The sequence below is a fragment of the Paralichthys olivaceus genome, chromosome 19 (genome assembly GCF_024713975.1).
Source record: "Paralichthys olivaceus isolate ysfri-2021 chromosome 19, ASM2471397v2, whole genome shotgun sequence".
Classification (NCBI taxonomy): Eukaryota; Metazoa; Chordata; class Actinopteri; order Pleuronectiformes; family Paralichthyidae; genus Paralichthys; species Paralichthys olivaceus.
In genome coordinates, this window is record NC_091111.1 from 18,617,374 (window position 1) to 18,644,174 (window position 26,801).

At 46.0% G+C, this 26,801-nt stretch overlaps 2 protein-coding genes across 2 annotated transcripts in view; both read right to left on the reverse strand.

Annotated features, from left to right (window-relative positions):
- On the reverse strand, positions 1-3,818 carry LOC109639968 (solute carrier family 22 member 2-like). The gene is made up of 11 exons (XM_020103715.2): positions 2,688-3,818; positions 2,407-2,510; positions 2,132-2,286; positions 1,867-2,035; positions 1,637-1,751; positions 1,374-1,474; positions 1,077-1,291; positions 896-1,004; positions 713-825; positions 472-571; positions 1-187 (listed from the first exon to the last, which is right to left on the reverse strand). Exons 1-11 carry the CDS (start codon positions 3,087-3,089, stop codon positions 94-96), a joined length of 1,677 nt encoding a protein of 558 aa, XP_019959274.1. The 5' UTR covers positions 3,090-3,818; the 3' UTR covers positions 1-93.
- The window catches only part of igf2r (insulin-like growth factor 2 receptor), a 27,468-nt gene continuing 4,484 nt past the window's right edge, over positions 3,818-26,801 (reverse strand). The window contains exons 3-51 of the mRNA XM_069514893.1: positions 24,184-24,302; positions 23,251-23,349; positions 22,715-22,847; positions 22,423-22,534; positions 22,163-22,271; positions 21,912-22,071; positions 20,510-20,699; positions 20,193-20,296; positions 19,857-20,021; positions 19,593-19,736; positions 19,351-19,506; positions 19,106-19,243; positions 18,616-18,763; positions 18,299-18,467; positions 18,074-18,189; positions 17,820-17,964; positions 17,542-17,718; positions 17,329-17,424; positions 17,091-17,198; positions 16,836-16,998; positions 16,537-16,713; positions 16,242-16,388; positions 15,925-16,103; positions 15,749-15,836; positions 15,359-15,568; positions 15,127-15,257; positions 14,887-14,990; positions 14,619-14,752; positions 14,259-14,455; positions 13,873-13,999; positions 13,597-13,728; positions 12,332-12,491; positions 12,136-12,244; positions 11,847-11,928; positions 11,635-11,768; positions 11,379-11,528; positions 11,143-11,298; positions 10,838-11,042; positions 10,236-10,388; positions 9,831-10,065; positions 9,611-9,747; positions 9,399-9,516; positions 8,668-8,814; positions 8,394-8,578; positions 8,115-8,301; positions 7,874-8,026; positions 7,716-7,785; positions 7,358-7,624; positions 3,818-7,183 (exon numbers count right to left, since the gene is read on the reverse strand). Of these exons, the coding sequence (XP_069370994.1) occupies positions 7,025-7,183; positions 7,358-7,624; positions 7,716-7,785; positions 7,874-8,026; positions 8,115-8,301; positions 8,394-8,578; positions 8,668-8,814; positions 9,399-9,516; positions 9,611-9,747; positions 9,831-10,065; positions 10,236-10,388; positions 10,838-11,042; positions 11,143-11,298; positions 11,379-11,528; positions 11,635-11,768; positions 11,847-11,928; positions 12,136-12,244; positions 12,332-12,491; positions 13,597-13,728; positions 13,873-13,999; positions 14,259-14,455; positions 14,619-14,752; positions 14,887-14,990; positions 15,127-15,257; positions 15,359-15,568; positions 15,749-15,836; positions 15,925-16,103; positions 16,242-16,388; positions 16,537-16,713; positions 16,836-16,998; positions 17,091-17,198; positions 17,329-17,424; positions 17,542-17,718; positions 17,820-17,964; positions 18,074-18,189; positions 18,299-18,467; positions 18,616-18,763; positions 19,106-19,243; positions 19,351-19,506; positions 19,593-19,736; positions 19,857-20,021; positions 20,193-20,296; positions 20,510-20,699; positions 21,912-22,071; positions 22,163-22,271; positions 22,423-22,534; positions 22,715-22,847; positions 23,251-23,349; positions 24,184-24,302 (7,184 nt within the window). The 3' untranslated portion in view covers positions 3,818-7,024. The remainder of the gene's footprint in view (positions 7,184-7,357; positions 7,625-7,715; positions 7,786-7,873; positions 8,027-8,114; positions 8,302-8,393; positions 8,579-8,667; positions 8,815-9,398; positions 9,517-9,610; positions 9,748-9,830; positions 10,066-10,235; positions 10,389-10,837; positions 11,043-11,142; positions 11,299-11,378; positions 11,529-11,634; positions 11,769-11,846; positions 11,929-12,135; positions 12,245-12,331; positions 12,492-13,596; positions 13,729-13,872; positions 14,000-14,258; positions 14,456-14,618; positions 14,753-14,886; positions 14,991-15,126; positions 15,258-15,358; positions 15,569-15,748; positions 15,837-15,924; positions 16,104-16,241; positions 16,389-16,536; positions 16,714-16,835; positions 16,999-17,090; positions 17,199-17,328; positions 17,425-17,541; positions 17,719-17,819; positions 17,965-18,073; positions 18,190-18,298; positions 18,468-18,615; positions 18,764-19,105; positions 19,244-19,350; positions 19,507-19,592; positions 19,737-19,856; positions 20,022-20,192; positions 20,297-20,509; positions 20,700-21,911; positions 22,072-22,162; positions 22,272-22,422; positions 22,535-22,714; positions 22,848-23,250; positions 23,350-24,183; positions 24,303-26,801) is intronic.

Consider the following 26,801-nt stretch of genomic DNA (forward strand, 5'->3'; position numbering starts at 1 on the left):
TTTAAATAAAAAGTCACGTTTTAATAATCAGACATCAGATATCACTGGCAAAGTCACAGATGATAAAATAAATACTCCGGCCTCAGGCAGAGCTCAGACCGTCGCTGGCTCTTTGTTGGTCGACACGTCGTCTTTGGGCAACAAGTTGTCCAACTGTTGTTTCTTCAGCGAAACTTTCTCCTTCATTCTAAACACAACAAAACAACAACATCATGTTCGAGACGGAGAGACAATGAAATAATGACTCTACTCTTTCATGTTATTATTGATTATTGGTTGTGGGTGTGTTGTACTGAAACTGGAAATTATTAATAGAAGAAAACTTGTTGATGTTTTCTTTTAATTTTCAGAAATTCTAAATAACGTGTGCAACTAATAAACTTCGTATTCATACGTGCAAACACCTTTAATGTGTAAGAGTTTGCATTTATGTCATTTTTTTTAAATGTGGGTTCAGACGAGGATTCTCACTTGTCGGGGAACTCGATGTCGTCGATGGTGTCGGGCAGCGGGACGCCTCTGGTCTCAGGGAGCAGCAGAACCAAACCTCCGGCCACGAACGCCAGAGACCCTGAACAACACAGTACAACGAATATTCTTTATTTCACTTTAATAAACGACCGTTCATCTCAGATCTATCGTTATTACACCTGGTCTTTACTTTTGAATTCACAGTTTGAGAGGAAATCTTCATAATAACGTCAGCACCCACCGAAGATGATGAGTGGCAGCTCCAGCCAGATGACAGCCAGCCTGTAGAGCAGGAACGGAGCCACGATGCCGCCGACGTCACACAGGGTGGAACAAACCGACACTCCCAGGTTCCTGCACACACACGAAAACACTTCAGCTTCACCATCAGCGCCAGAAGCCGAGGCGATGGATCGGACCTCACCTGACGAACGTCGGGTAGAGCTCGGTGTTCACGAACACGACCATCTCAAAGGCCATGGTGATACCGAGCCGACCGATGCAGGCGACCGCCGTCTTCACCCAGAACATACCTGCAAGAAAAAGACGTTTTAAAAGAATTCCTCTCATCACTTCCTGTCCGTTGAGTTCCTCCTCGTACTCACTGTCAGGGATCAAGGCCGTGATGAAGCAGGAGGCTCCGGCGACGATGTTGGCGGTGGCGAAGGGAAGACGTCGGCCGATGCGCTCGATGGTGAAGAGGATGAGGAAGGCGGCGGGAAACTCCAACAGGCCAGAGATGAGGAAGTCGATGTAGACGTTTCCTCCCAGAATCCCCAGCCTCATGATCAGACCCTGGTAGACCACAGCACTGGTGAACCTGGAGGAGGAGCCGGTGGATTTATGTCCCGTGATCGGGCTCGGAAAGACACGATGAATCATTTGACTGGATATTAACTGACCAGTTGAAGCTGAGGATGAAAGTGTGTTTTCTCATTTTGGGAGTTCTGATCAGGTCCATGAAGGAGGCGGTGGAGGAGTCGGCGTTGTCGTCTGCCAGATTCTGAAGAAACAAATATACATCTTCATATTTCTTTATTACTTATTGCTCCCGTTTCCTTTATTCACTTGAATCTATTTCAAAATGCACAGATTCTGTCTGACGTGACGAGGCGCACACAGTCTGATCTGGTGTCTCAGTGTTTCTAACCGAACCAGCAGTTACCTCGATGTTCTTCGACAGAGTCCTCTTGTTTTCTTTGGCCATGTCCTCGGTGATCTTCACGGCTTTGGACTTTTGGTTCTGAGACAGAAGCCATCGTGGAGACTCAGGGAGGAACCTGAACGCAAAGACAAGAAGGTGCATGAAGAAATGACAGACGTGTTTATTGATTCACTTAAAAAACAGTTATTATATAATACGTGTGGTTCTTGTGAAGAGAGAAAGAATCTCACCAGTAGTAGGACAGGAAGAGGATGTAGGGGACGGTGATGACGACCTGCAGCCAGCGCCAGTCGGTGATGAAGTAGGCGAGCAGCGGGAGGAGGAGGATGCCAACGCTGAAGAACATTTGGTAAAGGACTCCGACCGTCCGCCGGTGCTCCACTCCCACGATCTCTGTGACTGAGGAAGAAGACGAGGACACACGTCTCACATGTTAAATCACGTGTCAGGAGCAGAGACGGAACAACGAAGTGCAGGTTTTGTTGTTGCTCTTACTCAGCACGTATCCGACCACCCAGCCTCCTTTCACTCCAAACCCATACAACGTTCTGAAAACCAGCAGAGACACGTAGTTCGGAGCCACGGCCACCAGGATCCCTGTGATCCCGTTAAACAGGTTGGACATCAGGAAGCTCATCTTCCTGCCAAACCTGGAGGCGGAGACACAAACACAGCAGATATGAGTGAGTTTAACTTGTCGCAGCACCATTTCAGACACAGGACATTATTTAGGTGGAACCGACCGACGACCCGGCCGATCGCAGACGTACCTGTCAGCCAGGTAACCAATGGCAATGCTTCCAATCAGGAAGCCGATGTTGAGCGTGGCCTGGTACATGTCCACCAGCCAGCTGTCTGAACACACCAGGTCGAACTGGGAGGACACACAGACACACGGGGTTAGTTGGGTTTGAACCCTGGTTTCTCTTTCTTCGTCTCAACGTTTTAAAAGTTCAACGATATCTCAACCAGGCCGCACTGCTCTGACCTGTAACCATGGAAACCCAGGAGACACAAGATGAATGAGCTCTCAACATGTCAGGAAACACACCTCAGTGACGAAGGACTGTCTCCCCTCGTAGTCGTACTCCCAGCCGTCTTTGCAGGCAGCTGTGGGAGTCTTGCTGAGGTCCAGCTCCTGAGAGTCGCAGGTGAGTGAGGTTCTGTTCCAGTCCAGCTCGTACTGCTCGCAGCTGCTGTGCTGCACGGCTCCAGAGCTGTTGACCTGCGGCAGCGTCAGCCTGCGACTGTCCGCCAGGCTCCAGCCGCACGCCTGCCTCCTCTCCACCACCGCAGCGTCCCGACACCAGTGGTCCGGCGTGAAGCCCTGGAACACGATGCCCACGTACACGCCGGCCCAGGGCATGGACACCATGCACATCAGGGCGAAGATGCGCTTCTGACAGCGGCCGAAATTGCCAACTTCTTCCAGGATGTCGTCAAAAGTGGTCATGGTTGCAGATGTTTCGTTCTTTTCCCTAAAAAAAAAAAAATCTGACCTTCTTCTGCCAGGCGTCTGCGGCCTTACCTGAGTGTGCACAGGAAGTTGAGCCTCCTCGCTGTTCTGTGGGTTTTAAACAGGACAAGCGGGAGCAAAGGTCCCCGGACAGACGCAGTTCCAGTTGAGCATTAAAACATGTTGCTTGTCACTGGACTGCGTCTGACATCTGAACCATTGACCAGCGAGGAGTTTATTAACATAAACACACGGAGCTGCCCGTCACTAACAGTCAGTTAACTTTGAAATGTAGCTTCTGTGAATCAGTGAGACATGAAAATCCAGATCCATTTTCTTTTTAATTGGCTGCTACATCTGACGCTGAGGAAAGTTGGAGGGGACGTTGGTAAATGAGTCATTAGTATAAGACAACTCGAGGTCTGAGGTCCTTCAAGACGAGACACATTAAGTCTTCTGTTATTGACATTCTTCTAGAGGAGTCCGAGTCAAGTCTGGATGTTTGTCGTCCTTAGAGACAAGTGCAATCCCGATTATTTTATTTCAAGGCGAGGTCTCAAGTTATTGAAGACAAGTCTGAAGTCCTCAGAGTCTCGTCCAAGTCAAATCTATTTAAATAAAATTCTGGAGCGTTTAGATTCTCAACAGATTTAAGACCAGTCCGAGTCCGAGTCACTTAATTCTCTCATACTTTATAACCGACTGTGAATGAACCACGACAGTCATAAACAGCAGATCTCTTATTTATTCAAATAATGCAATATTTTTTACATCAATACTTTTTAAATAGGAAAACGGGCGAGGAGCTGAAAAAACAAAAAAAAACATAAGAGACAACAGAACTTACACCAAACAAAACATGATGATGACCTCACATCGTCCAGAATCATCACAGAAAACATCTTGTGGGGTTTTTTTTTTTAAGTCACCGCGTTTGTTTGTTTGTCGGGATTCAACTCTCACGAGTTCGTTTTACAAAACCAAAAAAAACCGATTGAAGAAAAAGCACAAGAATCGAACCTTCATGAGAGAAGACGGGTCAGTACCATGGAGACGGACTTCACACATTCAACTGCAGCTTCTCTGTGATGATGAGGATCGAACCTCGTTCTGATCCAGAAGTTCACTTGCTGAATAAATAAAAAATGTTTAAAACAATAACATCCGCGAGCGACAGGCTCGATTTCATTTCGACCTCCGCTGGACAATCATATTTAGGTTTTGAGTTTTTGGCTTTGGAAACTTTACCCGATGTACCGTGGACAAAATACTTCATAGCTTCAGATCAGCAGCTGAATCATTCTACTGATCCTGTCGGTTATTAACAGAAAACACGACGAGGGAGAATTCAGACCAAGCTGTAATAACAGTTCATCTCGACCTTTACAGAGTCAAAGATAAATGAACTGAGTGACGTGATCCTGACTCATCGGTGAAAACTTGCAGCAGAGGGACTGAAACACGATGTTTGTGTTTTTAACTTTCACTTTTATGGACCAACTCAAAGTCCTCCATATAAAACACTCATGTTCACCGAGTAAAGCCTTTTTTTTTTTTTTTGTGTTATTTTGTCAGAGTTTTTGGACATTTTACAAAAATGTGTTTAGCAAATTTGCGTATAAAGCTTTAGAAATACCCTGAATGGTGACTGATTTTAGCGATGACGTCACACGTCCGTTAATAACTTGAGTTTGTGTGGAGTGAACACTGAAAACCCCCAAAAGTGGATTTAATCTTCGTACCAGTGGACATTTCATCATCATGAACTAAACATCGGTGTAAGTGCACAAATATTAACACGGTGAATGTTTCAGAACGACAAATGAAAAAAAAAACAAGCAAGTGGGACGGAACCGAAACTACTGTGCTTCTACCAAAGACTGTAAAAAAAAAAAAAAAGAAAGATGGACGATATGACGCCTCCACAAAAGTGAAGCCACAGCACCTTGATGTCCCCCTGGTGGCTGGCTTCGGTTTTAATTTGTTATTGGATGATACACCACAAGATGGCAGCGTTTGTAGCCGTAATATTTTGGCTTCAGGAGGAACACGTCGTCCATCTTTATTTTCAGTCAATGGTTTATACTGTGTAGGTTTACTCACTATAAGGAAGTGTGCGATTTAATTTTAGTTAATCGATGAAATAACAAAATGAACCTGAACAGCTGAGCCCTGGATCCGTTGTGGCAACACGAGTTTTGATATAATCAAGCAGAAAAGGTGTTTAATGTTTACGTCGGGATATAATTATGTTTAATTTCTTCATTTAGTCCAATCACTTCATGCATTTGGCTAAAAAAAGAGCGGATTTCGGCACAAAACTTGGCTTTACTGAGTGAAAACCTCACATTCAACACGTCCACCATCACAGACCTGATAAATCAAAACCGAGCCTCTCGTGTACGACAGCGTGCAAGCGGACAAAACCAAAGAAAAACAACTTCCGTACATTGGTGGCTGAAGAAATATATGGCTTTAGCAGGAGTTCAAAACCAACGCAAGCTAATCCAACACGTCACGTTTCACTTTCAAACGTCCATCGACCGTTCCATTCACACTTAAGGCCGTCGCTATTTCCACACAGAACAGAGACACCAACAGAAAATCAGCTCCGACATTTAAATAATCATAAAAACACACGAGCGAGCGTTTTCACCGGTGAAGACGAACGAAACAGAACAAGTCCACATTACAGAACATTATCGTCTATGTACAACGTCTCACAAATCAATCTGTCGCTGGACACGATTCGTTGATGAAAATGCAAAAGTAAATTCATCGTTAGGAAGGCATCACGCTTTCTTTTCACGGGGAAAGAAAGAGAAAAGATCTGCTATTATAGCAACTGTAAACAGCGAGAAAAGACAAACGGGCGTCTTCATTCCCTTTAGAGACGACACGAGCCGACAGCTCCACTGCCTACGTCCTGAAAACTGAACCAGCGTCCTGCTACTTTCTTTGATAGCCGTTTTATTTCGTTTCACTATTTCACCACAGATTTCTACGACAGGTTGTTAGGGCCACTGAAAAGAAACATCTGAGCTTCAGAGAATAAAGTTGTAATAAACTTTTACAAAGTTTTACTTTAGTTTCACAAAATACTTGATCTTTTGTCACTGAGTATTTTCTGGAGAGAGAATCTTGGAGATTATAAAGTCAGAGCGAGCACGTGTTCTCTGTTCTTCTTTCTTCTCAACTACAACGTTATTCTCATCTTCATCTGGCCCCAAAACTCCAGCTGAGTTTTCTAATTCGTTCCTAAAGATCATTAAAAACCAGAACTATGACTCAACCCTCAAAGCAGTAAATGTATTGTTGCCCGCTCTGCAAAAGAAAATGATAATTTCCAGGAAATCAGTGCTACAATAAAGTGCAAAAGCAATGGCACAGCTTTAAGTATTTGATATAATTCAATTTCCTCTGAATCTTTTCCCTGACACGTCTCTCTGCAGAGGCAACACATTTTAAAAGATGGGGTCGTCTTGTTTTTTTGAGCCCTGGGTTCATTCGATAAGTCGGAACTGTCAGATAAATGTGGTGAGACTGAAGGAAGTGATTTCAATTCATCGTTTGAAAAAAAAAGAAAACACAAAAAAAAGAAAAAGTGAAAAGACAGGGTGCAGGTCAACAAGGCCTGAAGAACACTTTAAATAATCAGCTATCAATAAATAAGATACCGTGTGCTGATCGATCCACGATCTGTAGACAGAGGACTGGACTCAGGAGGAAAGTAAAGGTGCAGTCCCAAAAAATAAACAAACCCCCCCCCCCCCCAAAATAAAAAGGAAGAGGAAAGTTTTCTGATTTCAAGACGTGGTCGGTGTTTCACTGTTGCTATGACGGAGACATTCACTGAGAGAGCAGAGTTCAGACAGGATGGAGGAGGGAGAGAGAGCCGGGGGGGGGGGGCGGGGGGCGGTGAGGAAGTGACATCACACCCTGAGGAGGTCCTCGTCGCTGTCGTCCTCGTCCCGTTTCACGTTGGCTGCCGTGTTGTTACCGTGGTTACGGCCCGAAGAGCGGGGTTTGCCGCTCTTCCTCTTCCGCTCCGAGTCGTCCAGGAGGCCGACCAGGTCCTCGTCACTCTCCTCCTGAAACGATAAAAGTCGTGTCAAGACTGATGAGATGATGATGATGATGATGATGATGATAATAAAGGCAAAAGGCATTGTGGGAAATGATAATAAGCCCCTCACTACGTTCCTGCCGACCAGCTGGACAGGAGACAAGTTTGAGGAAGAGGAGGAAGAAGAGCATCAACTCACCTGTAGGAAGGCGCTGCGATGAGCCGCCGAGTTTTTCGACTTAAACACCTGCACCCCCGGGACGCTGAGCACCTCGTCCTCGCTGTCGTCCTCCTGCTCGTCCAGCGTGAACGAGCGGAGGGCGTCTGTGTTCACCGGCTTGGTCGTGATGTGACCGTTGCCGTGGTGACTCTTGCCCCTGTGGGACGAGGAGGACGTGGGAGGGGCTTCGAGCTCCTCCATCAGCCACTCCATCTCCTCCTCGCCCCCTTCTTCATCCATGTTGACCTGAGGATGCAAAGGGGATTGAGTCCAAACACTGAATCCCACCGCTGTCGAGGAGGCGTCACCATTTCACTTGCCTTCGATTAAAACCCACCTTTGAATATTTATACGAGACTTGGTTTCCTCTTCTGCAGCAGCCGGAAACCTTCTGGATCACCAGCTCCCTGGAAGAAGAAGAAGAAGAAAACAATGACGGGGGGCATCTGTAAGAAGAACGAAGAACATTCAGTCCCAGGACGCTCGTGTCCTCACCTTCTCTCTCTCTTGTGGAGCAAGAGCCCGAGCAGACACACCGACATCCCCGCCAACAGGAGGCACAGCATCACCCCCAGCGCCTGGCTCCGCCGAGAGACAGCTGGAGCCGCGCTGCCGTCGCCTTCGTCGATCGACTTCTCGTCAACAGTTCTGCAGGACGTTTCAGTTAGTTACCGAGGTCTGGAGCGGAAAAACTAAACTCTGGAAGGAGCGTGATCAGTGGGAATGATTAACTCACGTCAGACCACACACAGCCTCCGTGTGCCACACAAACAGATACTGGCATTCATCCGTCTCCAGCATGAACTCTGGGATGCCGACGCCTGCCGAGGGGTTACAGTGGAACATGATGGTGGACGACACCATTTTGGTTTTCGCGCGGCCGCACTCTGACTCCGAGGGCACCATCACGTCCAGGTTTCCCCCTGATGGAAAAGCAGAGCGGTTGTTGGCTGTGGAGAAACGGACCCACGGGACGGTTGTCGGAAAATTGGGAAAAAACGTTGCACCGAATTACCTTTGACGTAGTACTTGGCTTTGCTGGAGGAGCCGATCCTGCGTCTGTAGGGTGTGTTGAGCTTCACCTGACAGATGTTGGCGCCGAGGCAGCTGGGCAGTGAGTTGTTGGTGATGCCGGACAACTGGATGTGGTAGATGTATCGGTCGCCGTTGGAACGGATGTCTCCAGACGCCTGATGTTGGCTAAGAGGAAAATGAGGGCGATGAGAATTACATGTTTCGTACGTTTGCTCCTGTCTCGAAACTACAAATGACCCGGAGTGGGCTGGTACCTGAAGTAGAGGGCCCCCAGGCTGAGATTGGCCCCGGTGTCAGGGACCTGTATCGTCCCGTTCACCATCTCCACCTCACGCTGCTTCACCGCACACGCCGACCGAGTCTCCCAGCCAATCACAAACTCGCAGGATGTCTCGTTGACACTAAACGCACATACAGGAGGACGTGAGACGGCACACTCCAGAAACCAAGACTTAAAATGACACAATGAGTTTCGTAACAACTCAAAATATTATTGTATCACAGTCGAAGAAGATGATGGAACAACCGCAGTGAATAAAATGACGCGTGATTCGTTCTTTGAGCGTTTGTTTGCATTTATTTAATATAGAAATGACTCCAGATAATATGAATCACTCACGTCTGTGATTAACATCGACTGAGAAATGAGAAATGTTTTTGCTCAAATTAAACTTTAACCAAAGAGCCTGAACTTTAAAGCCAAACACCGTTAACGGTCGGTTAGAAATGCAGAACCCAAGAGTAAATGAATGCAGAATGTGGTTTATTGCAGCATCACATATTCTGTATAAGTTAAGAAACGAAGAAAAACATATACTGGAGGTAAATGAAAAGCATTTAGATGAAGGTGGAGAAGTAATTCTTTAACTGGCTGGCTTCACTGGGTGTGTGTGTGTGTGTGTGTGTGTGTGTGTGTGTGTGTGTGTGTGTGTGTGTGTGTGTGTGTGTGTGTGTGTGTGTGTGTGTGTGTGTGTGTGTGTGTTACCTGATGAGCGCTGGGTGTCCGACAGTGGAGCCACAGCTCAGCTGGATCACAGTCTTCGCCCGCACGCCTTTACCACAGACTTCGTCTCCTGCTGAGTAACTGACGGAGATCTTTCCATCTGCAGAGAGAGGAACCAGGTGTCAGACGTTTGACCGGCTCTCGTTGAGCATCACGTACAAGTGCACTGAAGCGTATTTGACTCGACCACCCACCGGAGAAGCTCATCTTCTGGGTGTAAACTCGGCCCAGGGTGTGAGTCTGTCCCGCTGCCGAGTGTCGACACACGGACGCTCCGTCCGGACAAGCTGGCAATCCACCGTGGATCCCCTGACACAGGTTGATGTAATACCTGAGGACGGTAAAACCGGAGCGGGTGTCACATTTAAAACAGTTCAACACGTACAGTTAATATGCAGATGAACGCAGACTCACGAATCTCCCCTGTGGCTGAACTTCCATGGCTCGGTGAGGGACGACAGGGCTCGAAGCTCGAAGGTCTGATGCTGGCTGACCAGCTTGCACTCCATCTTCCTCGGGGGACAAACCGCGTTTGTCTTCCACTGGAAAGTGGCGGAACATCCTGCCGTCTCCGAGAGCAGCTGCGGAGTTCCGTGGCCTGCAGACTGGTCACAGGTAAACAAGATGGACGACCGACGTGGCCCAGAGGCTGGAAGAAAGAGAGAGAGAGAGACAGAGAGAGAGAAAAGAAAACATTTTAAACTATGAAGTGGTGCTGATTGTCGATTTCATTTTCCCTGCCCGCTCCACACTTCTTAAAAAAAACTTTTTTTGAAGCATGATGTGATTCAGTGCCTGGTTTTGTCTCCTCTCTGTCACCTGCATTGCAGAAGCCCCACTTCTGGTCCGTGTCATAGTTGGCGGTGGTGGCGCACCACTTCCTGCCGTCGGTCCTCGCGTCGCTGGTGCACGCCGTGTACGACTTCTTCATGAGAATGAAGGGGAGCACACACACCTCACCCTCATTGGTCACTGCAACACACAGACACTCGTTTGAACGTTCAGTTGCTTTCCAGATCTCATTTAATTATTAGACGTATTTATTTTAATATTTAAATCTCAGTGCTCTCTTACATTCATAAATCCTTTTATTTCTTTTCATCAAGAATCAATATATCAGCCATGACACCGTATTAAAACAGGAAGTGGCCTCCGTTCTTCACATGTGGCGTCCCTCATCCAGGTTCGTTGTTTTTAATTTTTGTTTGTAACGAATCTTGATTTAGCTTCAACTGAAGTTTCCTTTTCTAAAAAAATATATTCTTTAATTGTACATCTGATCTTTTTAACCATGCTTGTGTTTCCTGTCTTTGTTGTGATTGTTGAGCACTTCGGTTCAACTCTGCTGTTTTTAATATGCTGAGTGAAGAACACGTGAAGACGGTGAAACCCTTTGAGGTGATTGAAGTAACGGGACTCACGTGGCGGGCAGGGATCTCCCCCTCCGTACTGCATCAGCACGGCCTGCTCTTCGTGTTTGTAGTCCATCGTCATGGCCTTGCTGATGCCGAACGACGAAGCCATCTTGTCCGAACCAGACACGCGGCAAACTGCACTTTTCTTACAGGCCGGCTCCGCCACTGAGCCGCAGACGCTGATGTGGTAGGTGCTGGAGGGTCCTGGTACCTTAAATACAAAGACTTGGCCTCAGCACTGAGAGGAAACACTGGATTTACAGTCTTCAGTGTACTCAAAGTCAGCGGAGCGTCATTTTAGTGGAGCTCACCTGGACTTCAGCAGAAAGGGCTGAAAGGTCAAAGGTGAACTCGAGCTGGGAGTCGGTGAGGTTGCAGCCGCTGGTGTGGGTGGCGTCTGAACAGACCACAGGCGTCGCCCACTCAAACAAATACACGCACTCCAGCTTCAGCATTCGTGGAGAGCCCTGCATTCAAAACAGAGGTCAATGACCTCCTCAGGAACAGGAAGAATGTAAACGCTGTTCTCTCAAAGGTGCGGACTGACCAGCTCCAGGCCTCTCTGGCAGGTGAAGATAATGGTGGAAGAGTAGTTCTGCGCCGGGTCCTCTGCGCACTTTGTGGAGCTTTTATAGGTGATGGACACTTCCCCTGTCGCACTGTCGATCTCTGGACCTTTGGTGGTTCGCCCGATATCCTTAAAGAGATGAAAAACAGATAAAGATGCAGAGAGAAGAGATGGAAACCGAAACACATTTTCGAACATTTTCTGTTTTGTGACAACATGTGACAGCGGGCCTCACCATCGGCGGTCCGTTATCAGGATCCATGCAGACGGCCGATCCAGGAGGACAGGTGACGCCGGGGATCGGGTTCAGAGGCACGCAGACATTGATGTAAAAGTCCGATGATCCGCCCTTTGGATCCACCGCCTCATCTGAGAGGAGAAACAGAGCTTCAGTGAATCATCAGTTCATCTGAACGAAAGCGTCCGTGTGAACCTCCGCTCACTGACCCGATGCTGTGTAGTATCCGTTGACGTGAATCAGAGGACTCAGGTCTATGAGAGCAGAGCCGTTCTGGACCGAACACGTCACCTGAAAGATCAGGTGTGGAGAAGAAGAGAACCAGACTGAGGGGGATGTTTGATTCCCAACAAATCTTACATCTGATTTAAATGACTGATGATCTATTTCCTAACTGTGCAGGATGGGTACAGAGTTTGGTGATAAATGTATTTATGAAACAGGGTCATACAGAGAGTCACTGTTCTCACATATACACACATATATATATATACTTACAGGCTGTTCACAGATCAGCGGAGTGTGGAACGAGAAGAAGTGTGTGCAGGTCTCAGCATCTGAGTCGATGAGGACCGGCTCTGCGGAGGCTGAGCCCATGTGAGGGGGTCTGCAGAAACACAACACTCATTATGCACACAGAAAAATATTTCAGCGTCAACAGGAGAAAGCACAGCTGAGGACGAGGGCGACCGACCTGCAGATGAAGTGGATGATGCTGCTGTGTTTGAGTTCGGGGTTCGCTGGGCAGGGGCTCCCTCCCTCGTATGTCAGCTCCACGACATGATCCTTGTACGAGAGCTTCCTGCTCACCTGACCGCCGCTCACCGCTGTGCTGGTGTCCTTAATGCACACAGCTACAAACACAATGCACACGTCGATAATAAGAGAATGTCGAGGTTCACAGAGAATCGATGATCTGCCGACACAATGAGGTCCTGACTCTGTCTGGGACAAGTCTGCTCGTGTTTTTATTTTCATCCTGTCAATTTGTTTGTTTGCAGGATTTTGCAAAAACTACTGAAACTAATGAAACCTGGTTGCAGGATGAAGAAGGCATTTAAATCTGGTGTGGAATCAGGGGGCAGATGAAATAATTCATGGATTTTGATGTTTGATGGATATTTAGACGACTAATATCTATGAATGTGTGTAATTCGGTGCAGCTTGATTGAATTGAAGGAGAGGGAGGAGGTTTGCGTTCTGCTGAGTGGTTTTTCGAGTAAGTTAGTGTGATTGTAGTGATGTGAGGTGGAAGTTCTACCCTGAGCCAATGATTAGATTCAGATCCAGCTGAGAATTCAGGATTTACTTAAGATTAATGACTTTTCAACCATGAAAAATATCAATTAACTACTAATTAACATCTGGCATGTGCCATCCCATCATATTTCTAGTTGTGCATTCATTCATTAAAATTTAAAAACATCCCCATTGTTCATTATTCAGACCTATTGTGCAGCCGTGGCTTTTCTGAAGCCGTTCAGTTAAACTGTGCAACATCTACGACACCCTGGAAAAAAGAGGAGTCAATAATTCGAGGAGCGCGGTGACTTCAGGTCTCTCATTACTCGCACGCCGGTGCTGTGGGACGCAGTTGACAAACAGAGGTGACGCACATCGTCGGTTTCATAACCCATCCAAGTGTGTGAGCGAGACCAAACAGTAACCAGGAGAGAACAAGATATTTCACAGGTTTTTGTTTTTGTCTCCTGCGAGATATTAAAGTGAAGATTGATGTCAGGGGTGGAAACATAACTTTCTTGGCAGAGGTAATTAAAACGAAGCTATTTTCACTTGTGACATAGAAGTTGAGTTGTTGTTTGATAAAGGCTTAAAAATTATAAAACACTAGATCCACCTGCTCTCCTGTTTCATACTGAATGTAAAGCCTGTGATAAAGCGGCGTTCAAGTCAGTGGGTAAACAATAAGCTACTGATCCTCCGGGTGGATGTACACACCGGTTTCAGGGCTGCAGCCAGCGTTGGCCACGTTTCCACAGATATTCATGCGGAACATCTTCCTGTGCTGCTTGTGATCGTAGACAGTGTAACCGCCTTCCTTCGTCAGGGCGCTCAAGTCAAACATGTGACCTTGGGGAGAGGAGATGTTCAACGTGAGACAAGTTTGAGGGTCAAACGTATTCCTGCACATTGTGCTCGACATCTACCAGAGTCAATAAATCAGAATATATTGTTAAAAAGGTACATGTGTGTAGCATGTGTAAAGAAACCGACCTGTAGCCGGGTTGGTGACCCTGCAGTCGTCATGTTCGCTGCTGTTTAGGGGGCAGGCGGCCGCTGTCAACCACAGGAAGGTGTAAACACAGTTCTCAAGGGCAGAGATCATAGTGGGACGGGAGTCCTGGGGGACAGAGACACACGTTTGTGTTTGTGTTACATGCACACACATGTAAAATACATTAGGCCGAGTAGAGATCAGACCAAATTACGCTGAATGCCCCCTGGTGTCTGATTGCAGTGCAGGTCATACACCCCACCTCCTCCATGTTAGCAGACGGCACACAGACCTGAGCTTTCTGGTGTTTTCGGTTATTTGAGGCGATAAGAACAGGATAAACCATCATTATTGATATCGGAGACATGCCCAGTGTTTCCCTCACCACTCTGTCTTTGTCACACTTGAAGCGGATGATGCTGGTCCTGTTGCGCTGTCCGTCAGGGCAGACTTCGCCACTGCTGTACTGCAGCTTCAGGACTTTCCCGTCCCACGTGGGACCAGACTCCACCTGCCCCAGACTCATGTAATCATCTCCGGTCTTCATGCAGGACGCCGCACTGGAGGGACACTTCCATGAACCTGGTGCGAGATGAGCGGAGGGTTAAGTCTGAAGCTTTTAATGTGAATTGTGTGTTGCTAACAGAAATCGGACAGTAAAATAAAGACGACATCTAAAGGTACATTCGAAGTGTTGACTGTTGTGCTAAATGAAGAACAGGAGTGAATGAGCGGACACACAGACCTCCCTGCTGCGTCAGCGTCCTGCAGACGTTGATGTAGAATCGATTTCTCGTGTCCACAGACGAGGACTCAACCTCCCAGTTCCCAGAGTCCAAAGCCAGAGGGGAGAGGTCGTACGAGTGGCCCTGACCGTCACTGAGCAGACAAACAGAAAAATCTGTTTACACAAATCACATATTTAATATGAATTATTGCCACGACAATTATAATAACGACGACTTTGTTCCATTTATATTCAAACAAACTGTGATGTGGTGGAGGATTGTTACTTGTAGGAGCAGCTGGTGGTTCTGAACGGGATGCAGGCCAGAGCGGTGGGCCAGCTGAACAGGTAGGTACAGTCTGGAGTCTCCTTGATAAACTGTGGCACTCCCTGGACAAGTGAAACACACACACACACACACACACACACACACACACACAATAAGTCAACGTGATTAACCAGCTGGGAGACATTCTGTTACGGTATGCACTCTCTGAGTGCGTCTTTGTCTGCGTGGTAAACCCACAGGGTGTCTGTCGGGGTGGCAGGAGAAGTAGATCTCTGTGGACCTCTGGTATATTTTATGACAGGTTTCTCCGTTGGTGTAGTTCAGGATGAGCTGGTCTCCCACGAAGCTCAGAATCTGGTTTGCCGTTCCTGCACGATCGCACGTGTGAAAACACACAAAAGAGATAAATACGAGGTCGACGACTCAAACATTTTGACGAGCGATCGGAACATCGCACAAAATCACGTACCTGCAATCTTGTGTTTCTCTCCATCCGCCTGACAGGAGGACACTGTCTCGATGCCGTTGTCTTTCTGGGTGCAGACGCCTCTCTGGAGCCCCTCGCAGACGGACAGGTGGTAGATGTACTTTTCGTTCCTGACTGGGTAATCTCGTCCCTTCAGAGATCTCAGGTCAAACTCGTAGCCGCTCTTTGGGTCACGGACACGGCAGTCGTCCCCTGGACGGACATTAACCACAGATCTATTATCTCTATTCAATCTTTCAGTCTTTCTTTAATCAATATTAATCGATCCTGGAGTTTTATCGCTGACAGATTTGTTGTTTATCAGAACTTATCTGCATGAATCATCCAACAGCCGACGTTTTAATGTATCGGCGTGTGAACATGTGATTATACCTTGAGACTTCGTGATGGGGCAGGCCTCGGATGTCCTCCAGATGAAGACGTATTCACAACCATCTTTACGATCAAACATGGGGGAGCCCTGGAAATTCAGACACACACACACACACATATTACTTCAACCGTCACATTATCAGTGACTTCGACGCGGTGGGAGCTCGGACACTCACTGGGTAGTCGTCACACTGCAGGATGATGCGTGTCGAGTATCGGGACGTGGCACCGCACAGATCTCCGTTCTGATAGATGATGCTGATGGAGCCGTCCTCCGCCAGCTGTGGCGTCGACAGGACGTATCCCAGGTTGTAACTTCTGCCATCGATCAAACCACAAGCTCCCAGAGGGCCGACTGGACACAAGACGAGAACGTTTTCAATTTGATGTTTTGAACATTCGAGACGATGTGTGCCGTTTTATTGAAGTAGGTTGAAAGTTAGAAAATATAAATTTAATAATTATATGCACAGTGTAAAAAAAAAAGACTGACTTGGACAGTTGTTGACAGGGGGGAGAGGTTTGCAGACGTTGATGTAAAAGCTGCGTGATTTGACCGAGTCTGTGTCGATGGCGATCCAGGGGCTGTCATCTGCGTACCGGATGAGGTGACTCAGGTCGTACTTGTTACCATGAGGGTCTGGAGGCAACACAGAGGTACAATCACACACTTTAACCTACAAGTGTTTCATTCTTTAACTTGTTTCACCTTTATATTTCTATCCACATCTGGGTTTTCATTACTTAGATGACAAAGTGTGTGTGTGTGTGTGTGTGTGTGTCCATACCACTGAACTGGCAGTCCACGGGAGCAGGGACACAGGCCAGAGCGGTGGAGAACTCGAAGAGGACGTCGTGGACCACGTGGCTGGGCAGAGTGGTCAAACCCTCTCGCAGCAGTTTTAATGAGCCCGGGTGAGAGTTGGGATCACACACGAAATTAATGGTGAAGGTGTCTCGGGACGCTGAAGCGAAAATATAAATCAGAGACGGAATAAAAAAATCTGACTGTATCACATTTCACTCATGTTTTCCATGTGAACGCAGCTGATTAAACATCCTTAAACTGATCTTGAGTGCTTGTCACCTGAGGGATCGTCCAGCTTCCCCTTGTACGTGAGTTGGAGCAGCCCATCGGTGGAGTACTGGAGGGTCTTCTCCACCCCCACTGGGCTGGAGGGGTGCCCCTCCTCCAGCTCGCAGCCAGCCATGCCGGGTCCACATTCTGCCACATCTGCACAGATGTTCACCTGTGGATGTGGAGAAAAGCAGAGATTTTACTTTTGTTGGATCTTGATGGTCGTTGTTAACATTGTTTTGAGGACATCATTTCCTGTATTACCAGGAAGTCCTTCCCATTTGCGCTCGTCTTGTATCCCGTCTTTGAAGCCAGAAGTTGAAGGTTGAACTCAAAGCCGGTGTTGGGGTCTGTGACAGCGCAGCTCTGAGACTGGACGATGTCAACACAGAGAATTTTATTACATTTTACCTTTTTTAAAAAAAAATTATTCCAATAAATAATTTTGAGATGAAACGTCAGAGGAGACACTGGAGATGTGTCGTCATATCGGTGAACTCACATCGTTCTTGGTGGTTCTGATGGCGCAGGCTGCCCAGGTCTCCCACATGAAGTTTGCAGTACAGTTCTGGTACATGAGGAACCGCGGGCCAGTCGACTGCACAGCGGGGGAAACACACACACACACACACACACACACACACACACACACGAGTTACACACCGCTCACAAACAAGCTGCATTCCACTTTAATGTCTGAACTCCATTCACTTACCACAGCCCCCCTGGAGCAGACCAGGTGGATGCGTGTCGTGTACGTGAGCTTTAGGCCGTCAGACATGCACACTGAGCCGTCTGTGAACTCCAGCAGCAGCCGGTCCCGTCCCTCGATGATCGGCCCTCGCTTGGAAATCCCCATGTTACTGATGGACACAACTTCCTTCCGAGAGCCCTGAGGACAGAGGCAGACGTTATTATGACCGTTCATTTGTCGATTACACAAAAACGACTTGACACATCCCTCTCTTTAATGCAGTAGAAGCTGTTACAGACCTCCTCGAACTTCATCTGGCAGACGGACGCGTGGCGGTCGCAGCCGGGCACAGCGTTGATAGGCCGACAAATGTTGATGTAGTATTTCTTCTGGTCGGACAAATCCATGGGCTGCCAGTTGTCGCTGGTGGTGGAGCGAGACAGACTGGAAACAAGAAGAAGAAAAGTTGTTGGGGGAAGGTTTTTGCTCCTCTTAGTTTTGTTGGTCTTAAGAAATGTGTTATTCGTATGTTGTGTTGTATAAAATGTATTACCTGGATAAGTCGTATTGCTCAAGAGTCACAGGATCTGTCACCAGACACTCATGGGGCCGTTCAGGACATGCGTAGGATGTGTACCAGTGGAAGTTATATGTGTACTTGTCTTCAACCTGGATTCAGAAAATCAAGAAAGGATTCAAATTTACACATCGAAAGTTTCCGATAAAACACACGAGCATCATTTGAGCAATGAAAGAAAAGAGGAAGTGAGGAGTCGACCTGGAATTCGGGGTTTCCAGCCCCTGCTTCTGGATCGCAGAGGAAGGAGATGAGAGTGGATCTGAGTGTGTGTTCCTTGTTGTTGTACTGGGAGCCATTGGTGTAGGACAGCTGGATCAGGCCGTCGTAATATGACAGACGAGAGTTTGCTTCCCCAAGATTCCAAGAACTGCAGACGAAAAAAAAAAAAAACATATTAAGGCTGAAGTCATAATCGTTCATTTCTGTAGAAAGTTAATTGTTAACTAAAGATTATGCACATACATGTGTAATTAAACATTTGTAAATTCATTTTCAATTTATAGATTATTTCTTACCTCTTTTCAACCTGGCACGCTCCGGCCTTTTCTGGACAGGTGGCACCTTTGACGGGTCCACAGACATTGATGTAGTAGTCGTAGTTTCCACGGGTCAGGTTGTAGAAGCCGCCTTCTTTGAAGAGAGGCGACAAGTCGAAAGAGAACCCTGCGGAGAATCAGTTGGACAAGAGAGGGGGATTGAAGTTCAAATTAATTTTCACAAACCGCTGAATTCTATCAAGTTTGCTGTGTTTTCGTCTCTGTCGTGCAGGGTGACTTGATTTCTAATTGTATAAAATCTAAACTTCCACAATTAAAACATTAAACCGGGCACACCTGAAGATGCAGTGATGTACAGCAACAGCTAGAGGGCAGCACAAGTCGCCTCTTTAAGGATTCACATGGACGCTCAACAAGTGTCATGTGATATGAAGATACGACCAGAGGTGTGTGAGTGGAGGAGGCCTGTTTATAATATTGTGTGTGTGTGCGTGTGCGTGTGTCGTACCAGCCTGAGGATCCTCCACTTTGCAGTTGTCTCCCTGAGTTTTCGAGAGCACGCAGGCGGCAGCAGTGTACCACTCCAGCTCATACACACACCCGTCGGTGGAAACGCTGCGAAGGACGGGGGCGCTCTCGAGATCTCCTGCAGGAAAACAACGGGCGGAAGGAGAGAGAGCGGCAGAGTGAATCGACGACATCACAAACAAACAGGAGCAGGACGGACTTCTCGTCTCTCTGTGACTGACTGACCTGGTTTGCACTTGAGGGTCACGATGGTGTGGATCCGTGTCTTTTTATTGATGCAGAAACTTCCATCGGTGTAAACCAGTCTGATGTCGTTCCCTGTTTTTGTCTTCTGGGGAGACGAGAGGAAGCTTCCCAGGCTGATGGGCCCGTGATCCTTATCTGGAGCAGGCAGACACACACTTCACTCATCGGGTCGATGAGAAATAACAATTATGAGATGTGGCTGATTATTTAACGACTCTTACCCACGGCACAGATGGAGGCGTTGACCGGGCAGCCGGCGGCTCCTCCCGTCTGGATGACTTTGTGACAGATATTCAGGTAGAAACGTGAGTCCGGCTTTGGAGAGTTAGCGTCCACCGCCTCCCAGTTTCCACTGACGTCTGTGTCTGAAGCAACAAGAGAAGGCATGAAGGACACGGAGCACATTCATGGATATTCATGCGCTGCAGCATCGAACCTCAATGTGTGTCCTGACGTCCCCCTGTCAGAAATCATGTGACACTCACCAGGGTATCTTGTGAGAGGTGAAAGGTCGTAGTGTTTGTTGCCATCTCTGACCCGGCACAGCAGATCCTCTTTTTCCTTCACACAGGCGAAGGACGTCTCCCAATCAAAGTAGTAAGTGCACTCCGTCTCTCCGGCGAACACGGGATTCCCTCGGCCGCCGTTGGCTGCAGGAGACAAACGAGGGAAGAATAAAGTTTTGACAAGAATCACCTGTGAAATGAACGATCTGGATATAACAGAATGATTCAGTCAGAATGAGAGAAACTCAATTCTTGAGTTTTCAAATCCTTAATAAAGCAGAAAGAGAGGCGTCCACAGAATATAAAGGATCTCACATGCGTTGTTGTTGCACTCAAAGTTGATGATGGTCATTCGCTGTAGGCCGGAGGAGCATCTGTCACCGTCTGGGTAGATCAGAGTCAAATCTCCGTCTGAATAACTGCAGAGGAGAAAGAACACCCGGGGGAGAAGAGATTTAACCTCACATTGATATAAAGATGTGAAAGTCATGTGCGGGTTCATTCTTCATTTTATCGTGTGTTGACCTCTGCGAGCGTTTGTTTGGGTTATTCATGAAGTCAGTGGAGCAATTCTTTCTTTCTTTCTTTTTCAAAACAATTTGACGATTTCATCACAGTCAAGAAGACATTACCGTAACGTCTGGTTCTGATATCTTCCAGCCACTTTGTTCATGGGCGGGTTCTTCTTCACCTGACAGGACGATATGAACGGATCGTCGCCACATTCCTTGTTGAGGATCTGTCCGCACACGCTCAGGTAGTAGACGTAGCTTTCGGCTCCGTCGCGGGACTCAAAATGTGCGTAGTACTGATGGTCAGAGGCTGCAGCACAGTAACACAAAACAGCAGGGGAGGAAGAAGATCATCATCATCATCATCATCATCATCTATGACGGTTTAATATGAATATAATCACTATGTGGATGTTTACTTTAAAGAAACGTGTACAGATTAATTTTTATATCTATAAAAATTGTTTCATGAAACTCTTTAGAAAGTTAAAATGTGGAACTATCCCTTTAAAGATTAAGAATATGGGTAGCAATCAGCAATTCATTCATTTTTATTAGTATTAAATTAAAGGAATAGTTTGGTATCAATCTTAAATAAAATGCAGATAATTCCTTTAAGGGCCTCAGAGATTCTCTCACACACACACACACACACACACACTTGTGTAAACACCAGGAGACGCAGCACGTCCAGTTGAGTGACAGCCTGAACCCACATCATGTTGAATTTTCCTTCATGAACTGTGGCAAGAGGTGGAAACGGTGTTTTCTATTTCTAGCCACAATGAGCTGTCAGAACAGGAAGGTCATAATAATGTACTCGTGAAGTTACTTCCCCCAAAGGATAATTAAAGCAACAGCCAATAATTCTTGGAGGTTAAATATGTGATTGTGGATGATATGAAAACAGAGGGACGTTCATGTACCAGTGTTTGTTTTCTGCCAAACCAGAAAGAAGAAACTGCTTATTCTTAGCGTGTGTGTACTTTTAATCTTGTAACAAGAGTTTATAATAGTTTAAAACATCCTGACACAATGCTCCTCTCTGATAGACTCAGGTTCACCCCTCTTGAAATAGCATTCAATGGGCACCACAGCAGCAGCGGTGGTATCAGCGTTGCTAATCTCAGCCCTTCTGCATCTCGAGCTGAGACATCGTTCAGTTGATTCATCCCATGAGGGTTTGTCGTGTAACACACGCTCTCCGCCAAACTCTGCATCTAGTTTGAGATCCTTTCGAGTCCTGCATGAAAACACATCTGCCAATGTTAAATAGCCCGACTCCACCGGTGCAGAAACCCAGATGCTCTGATCAGTGTCTGGCTCCAGGCTGAGGAGACGAAGGAGTCTGTGCTCCTGAAACTAATTTTTGCCGTCTTGCCAAACAAAACAAGTGGTTGGTTAAAAAACATAAAAGACCGGGGAAAGTTCAAATGGGAAAACAAGTTAAGATGTTTAGTTTGATCATAGATCTGGACCTGACTCATTCTGAGAGTTAGAGAGGAGGTAAGAAATGACTTACAACTCAGAGTGAGAGGAGTTAGGTCTATGGAGATGTCATGTTGTTCACTGGTCAGTTTGCAGGTCTTGCTCTCCAGATAGTCTCTGTGACAAGCATACTCAGTCACCCACTCCACCTCGTAACGGCAGTTAGACTCCGCTGTCATCTTAGGGGCACTGCCCTGCGGAGACAAAAACGACTCTGAGTAAACGACAGATCAGTTGATAGAGAAAACAAGAAGACAGATAAACACGCGAGTGAGCGTAACCTACTGAGTGTCTGCTCGATGGACAGATGAACGTGATGGTGACGGCAGGATTGTGTCCCTGACAGAAGTCTGGAGGAGACGAACCAGCGCTCGCTTCATACTGTAACCTCAGACTTGAGGGGAAATAAGATTCAAACAAAGATTTTAAATGTTTAATCTTCTGTTTAAAACTTTTTTTTTTAAGATACAGGAGTTTGAATGTGAGCAGGTTATTTTCAGTTTCACATAAAGTGAACAGGAGGTCATCGTTCATTCAGAGGTCACCTGTCGCTGTCGACCAGCTCCAGAGGTCTGGTGGGAGAGCCCATGCTGAAGGAGCCGTGAGCGGTGACCAGACACGCTGCAGAGCCCTCCGGACAGGATCTATCAGGCTGGTCTGAAAGAGCAGGAGACATGCGAACGTAAACAGCTGATAGAATACAGACAGTACGTGAGTTTCATCCTGTACGTTGATCTTCTTCATCTTTCTTTCTCACGTTGTACTTTGTTTAAAAAGTTAAAACCCGCCCCACGGTCGCCTCCATCGTCATCCATGCACCCTCCACCTGTCACTCACTGATGCTGCGGCAGATGTTGATGTAGAAGTCGATGCTGTCGTCGCCGTCGTCCACCAGATAACCATCGTTCACTTTGATCAGTGGGTTCAGGTCGTGTTTCTTACCAGTGGTGTCAAACACGTAGCAGGGCACCTACACACACACACACACACACACACACACACACACACACACACACACACACACACAGGAGTTAAGTTCCTTTTCTGCTATTTAATAAAACAAAATATAATTTATAGTCAATTCATTAATCGATAGTTCACATTTCATCTGCCTCAGAAATGTTCATGTAGATTTAATGAATTTCACACACAATGAATCACACATCAGTTGGTTTCACACGTTCCAATTATTCTGTCTTAAACGCAGATTAACTAGATCATTGTGACATGAGACGAGTCTTCCACACTGTTTTTGAACACGTGTCTTATACTCGTGCATCCTCACAAGAGCTTTTCCAGTTTAACTTTCTTTCTGACACATAAAATGCTCTCGTCAGTGACTCGGCCTCCAGGTCGGATGTTCCACCACGTACCTCTTTGTGTGGCTTGAATTTGCCATTCTTGCAGGCGCTGTACGTCCTCCACTCAAAGTAATGCACGCATTGAGACACGGCAACAAACTCCGGGGTCCCCTGCACAGAAACACACACACACACACACACACACACACACACACACACACACACACACACACACACACACACAGAAACTTGAGTAAGACAGTTTCATGTTGGTACGGTTGACCAACACTTGCTGTGTAGTAAGCAGCTCCAGAGAGAAACAAAGCCACAACTTCACAAATGTTTCAGTTATAAAACATTTACTGTCCAAGTCACATCAACTCCTCAGTCCCCCTAAACTCTGGATTATTCTCTCGTCCTTCGAATGGTAATTTGTTGCTGCTAATTCATCATTATTCTGTGTTTTTTTTTTTTACGATTCTGTTAACGTCTCTGTTTTTATCTCACCTAATTTTATCTCGTGTGTCTTTAACTGTGTTACATGAGTTTCTGAAGTTTCATTCAGTTTCATTTCTTCACACAAAAAAAATCTGCCCTCAATTCGATTCTGCTGAAACAGAACAAACTCAAGAGGAAGCGACACGTTAATGTCAGCCCACCTCTCAGACTTCGTCAAAACCCACAGTCCCACAAACGCTTGACTCACTTGAGCAGCGGTGACTGTCACCGGTTGACGATATTTCCAGTCTTAGCTTCACAGTGAATATAAATCAGTTAACAGTTTTATTTCTGATGTTTGTTCCAGAGAAAGAAAAAGTTCATCGTTACTTTGGTTGAACTTTGAGTCAAATGAAAGCTCAGAAATACTGGGAGGGGTTCGATCTTTGTTTCAGTTTGTCTAAGAGCTGCTGCACATCACAGGATTCGATAAATTAATAAATAAAAATAAGCGTGAATCATCTGTTCTCATGTTTGACTTCATGTGAGGGTTGTGATCCGTCTTACCATGGTTGTCCCGCACTGGAAGCTGATGCTCGTCTGTATATTGTTGTTGTTCCCGGGACATTTCACTGTGCTGTTGTAATCCAGAACTGTACCAGAGAGCCTCGGCAGCGACAGCTCACCTGAACATGAACACAGAGAAACACGGAGACGATAAACAACGTTGTTATGGCCTTTTTTTCTTTCACATACATGAAGAAATCATTTTAAATATTTTGTGGCTGTGACCTTTAACTCGTTAACTCACTGGGTGAAACGTGGAGCCGGATATGAGCCATTTCACAGACATTTATGTTTGCTGGTATGAAACTTTTACTTTACTGAATAAACAACGAACAAAAATGCTTTTTTTTGATGGACACAGTTTAATCAGCTGATATATGAGCACTGAAAATGTCTCACTCCCTCTCGGTATCAGTCAACAGAAATCAATGAGTCAGGCTCTAGTGTAAAGACTGAAATGAGCATTAAACTGCAAGATGGAGAAAGAGCATCAAAAGACTCGATCATGGATCGTGGATGATCATAACACAAATCACATTGAGTAAAATAAAGACTTGCATTAGAGAACACGGTGAATGCAGGATGAGGGTTTCTCAGATGATCAAACACCGAGGCTCTTTCTAGACTCACAAAAATAATATACATGTAATATCCCAGTACACACTGTCCATCTATCATGGGACAGCTGTGGGAACTGTCCTGCACGAAGCCTCTGACTTGATTTGTGACTATATGAACTCACAGTGGGTCAGCCAGACTAAACACTGTGTGTGAGAGAGAAACTGATGTCTGTGAACGCGCAGATGCAAAACTGTGATTTTCTCACATCTGCTGCATCGAAAGAAAAAAAAAGTCAAAAACAATGAATAATCAGTTTCCTTCTTTCAGGAAGTTAATCATTAATTCATGCTACACGTGGTTTACAGCAGCATTCAGACTTAATTTGCTTCCCTGCACACATCAGAACATTTGAAATCGTTTTAGAAACTACCTGTGGGTGTGAGCACTTCATATAAAGAATTTCCTTTCATTTGGATTCATTGGTTTTAATTTCACCTTTCAGAGTTGCTTCTCAAATTCATTGAAACTGTTGACACTGCTGATTGGAGCAGGATTTCTTCGTCCGAACATTTCCTGCTCGTGTGACCAAACAAAATAACTGGTTAAATATCTGCTGTTGTTTTCGAGCAGTTCAGTGACCTGGAAATTTAGTTCTGTTTGAATGACCACTGTGCAGAATTCAATGTTACTGGGACACAGCGGATCAAACCGGGGTTTCTTTGTGTCGTCCATATATTTAAGAATACCTGAGGAGCGTCGATGGGACTTGTAAGGTGAGAGTTACTGGGTTCTGGTGGTTTCTTCCTGCAGATCTTAATGGCTGCTGGTTTATACTGGTTTAACTGTCTCAGTGTGTCTGTGTTTAATAAATGAACTTGTTATTTCTTTGGTAAATCTTTCATTTAGTTTTTCCTCTGAAGGAAGTTGAAGAGAAAGTTGTGTGAGCCTTGAACGTGTGATAGCGAGTGCGTGATCTCCGCCCCCCCTCTTCTATCTAAATGACAGCATGAAGGAATGTTACTGGGCAGCACCGTGACCTACTAACACCAAACACAACAACAAGCTGTGGGCAGAGCTCTGCAGCGCTTCAACAGTATCTGTAAAGAGTTTCAATCTGTTCATCGGAGCGTTCACTGAAATCTCTCTGGATTTAAATTCAATGCATTTGATGAGTGACAGAAAATCTTTACAGGTGATGGAACTAAAGATTGACAGAATTACTCTACTGCACATTCGCTTCGTGAAAAACCACAAAACTACTACCACCCAGATATTTCAACTTGTTAAACTTATGTTGAATATTTATGTGTTATTGTCTTGTTTCCTTCTGACTCCTGGTAGAAGTATCTGGATCTTTGCTTGAGGTTCATCTCTCTTCACCAGCTGCTCTCTAACTGTGTCTGTCCACTGTTCAAAGCTGAGCAGGAGTTGTACAGTAGATTACATTAGATCACTTTTGACTGCAAACAGCTGCAGCACGAGACGACACTGTGGGAGTCGACAGACGTGGAGACGACTGCAGCAGATTCATGATGACGAAGACATTTGAAGATATGAAAACTTGATTTGATTTGATTTGATCAATGACAAACAAATAGATCAATTTATGTTTTTCTGTGAGTCTGAACTGAAAACCGTCTTGAACACTTAAATACCTAACGTCCTTGGCGGAGATAATAACATTAATATCTAAACAGACACTGATCTTACAAAACATTTTTCTCCACAGATTTTGATTTTAAGAAACACATGAGACGTGAACGTCAAAGTCACCAACCACGTCTGGTTTCTGACCACAGAGCACGAAGAAAGCTTCAACTCAAGCAAACCGACACAGAGCAGAGGGTGAGATATGTGAGTCTATTTGTGTCTGTGAGCTTTTATGCTTCGTGGTGCGTTTGTGGGTCATGTGATGAGTCACGATGTCTGATTAAAGTCCATCTGACCCACACTGCTTGTTGTTCCCCATACTTTCTATATTGGATCTTCCTCAAAATTACTAAACTGCGATGATGAAACCCTAAAAGTACAAAGCTGGAGACAAACTGTACCGTCAA

What these genes read in the sequence shown, in the direction of transcription:
- LOC109639968 (XM_020103715.2), bottom strand. Translation starts at nt 3,089, where the DNA reads ATGACCACTTTTGACGACATCCTGGAAGAAGTTGGCAATTTCGGCCGC. An exon ending in GGTGGTCGGATACGTGCTGA is followed by an intron (nt 2,036 to 2,131) that starts GTAAGAGCAACA and finishes CTTCTTCCTCAG; the next exon opens with TCACAGAGATCGTGGGAGTG. An exon ending in GCTGCCACTCATCATCTTCG is followed by an intron (nt 572 to 712) that starts GTGGGTGCTGAC and finishes TGTGTTGTTCAG; the next exon opens with GGTCTCTGGCGTTCGTGGCC.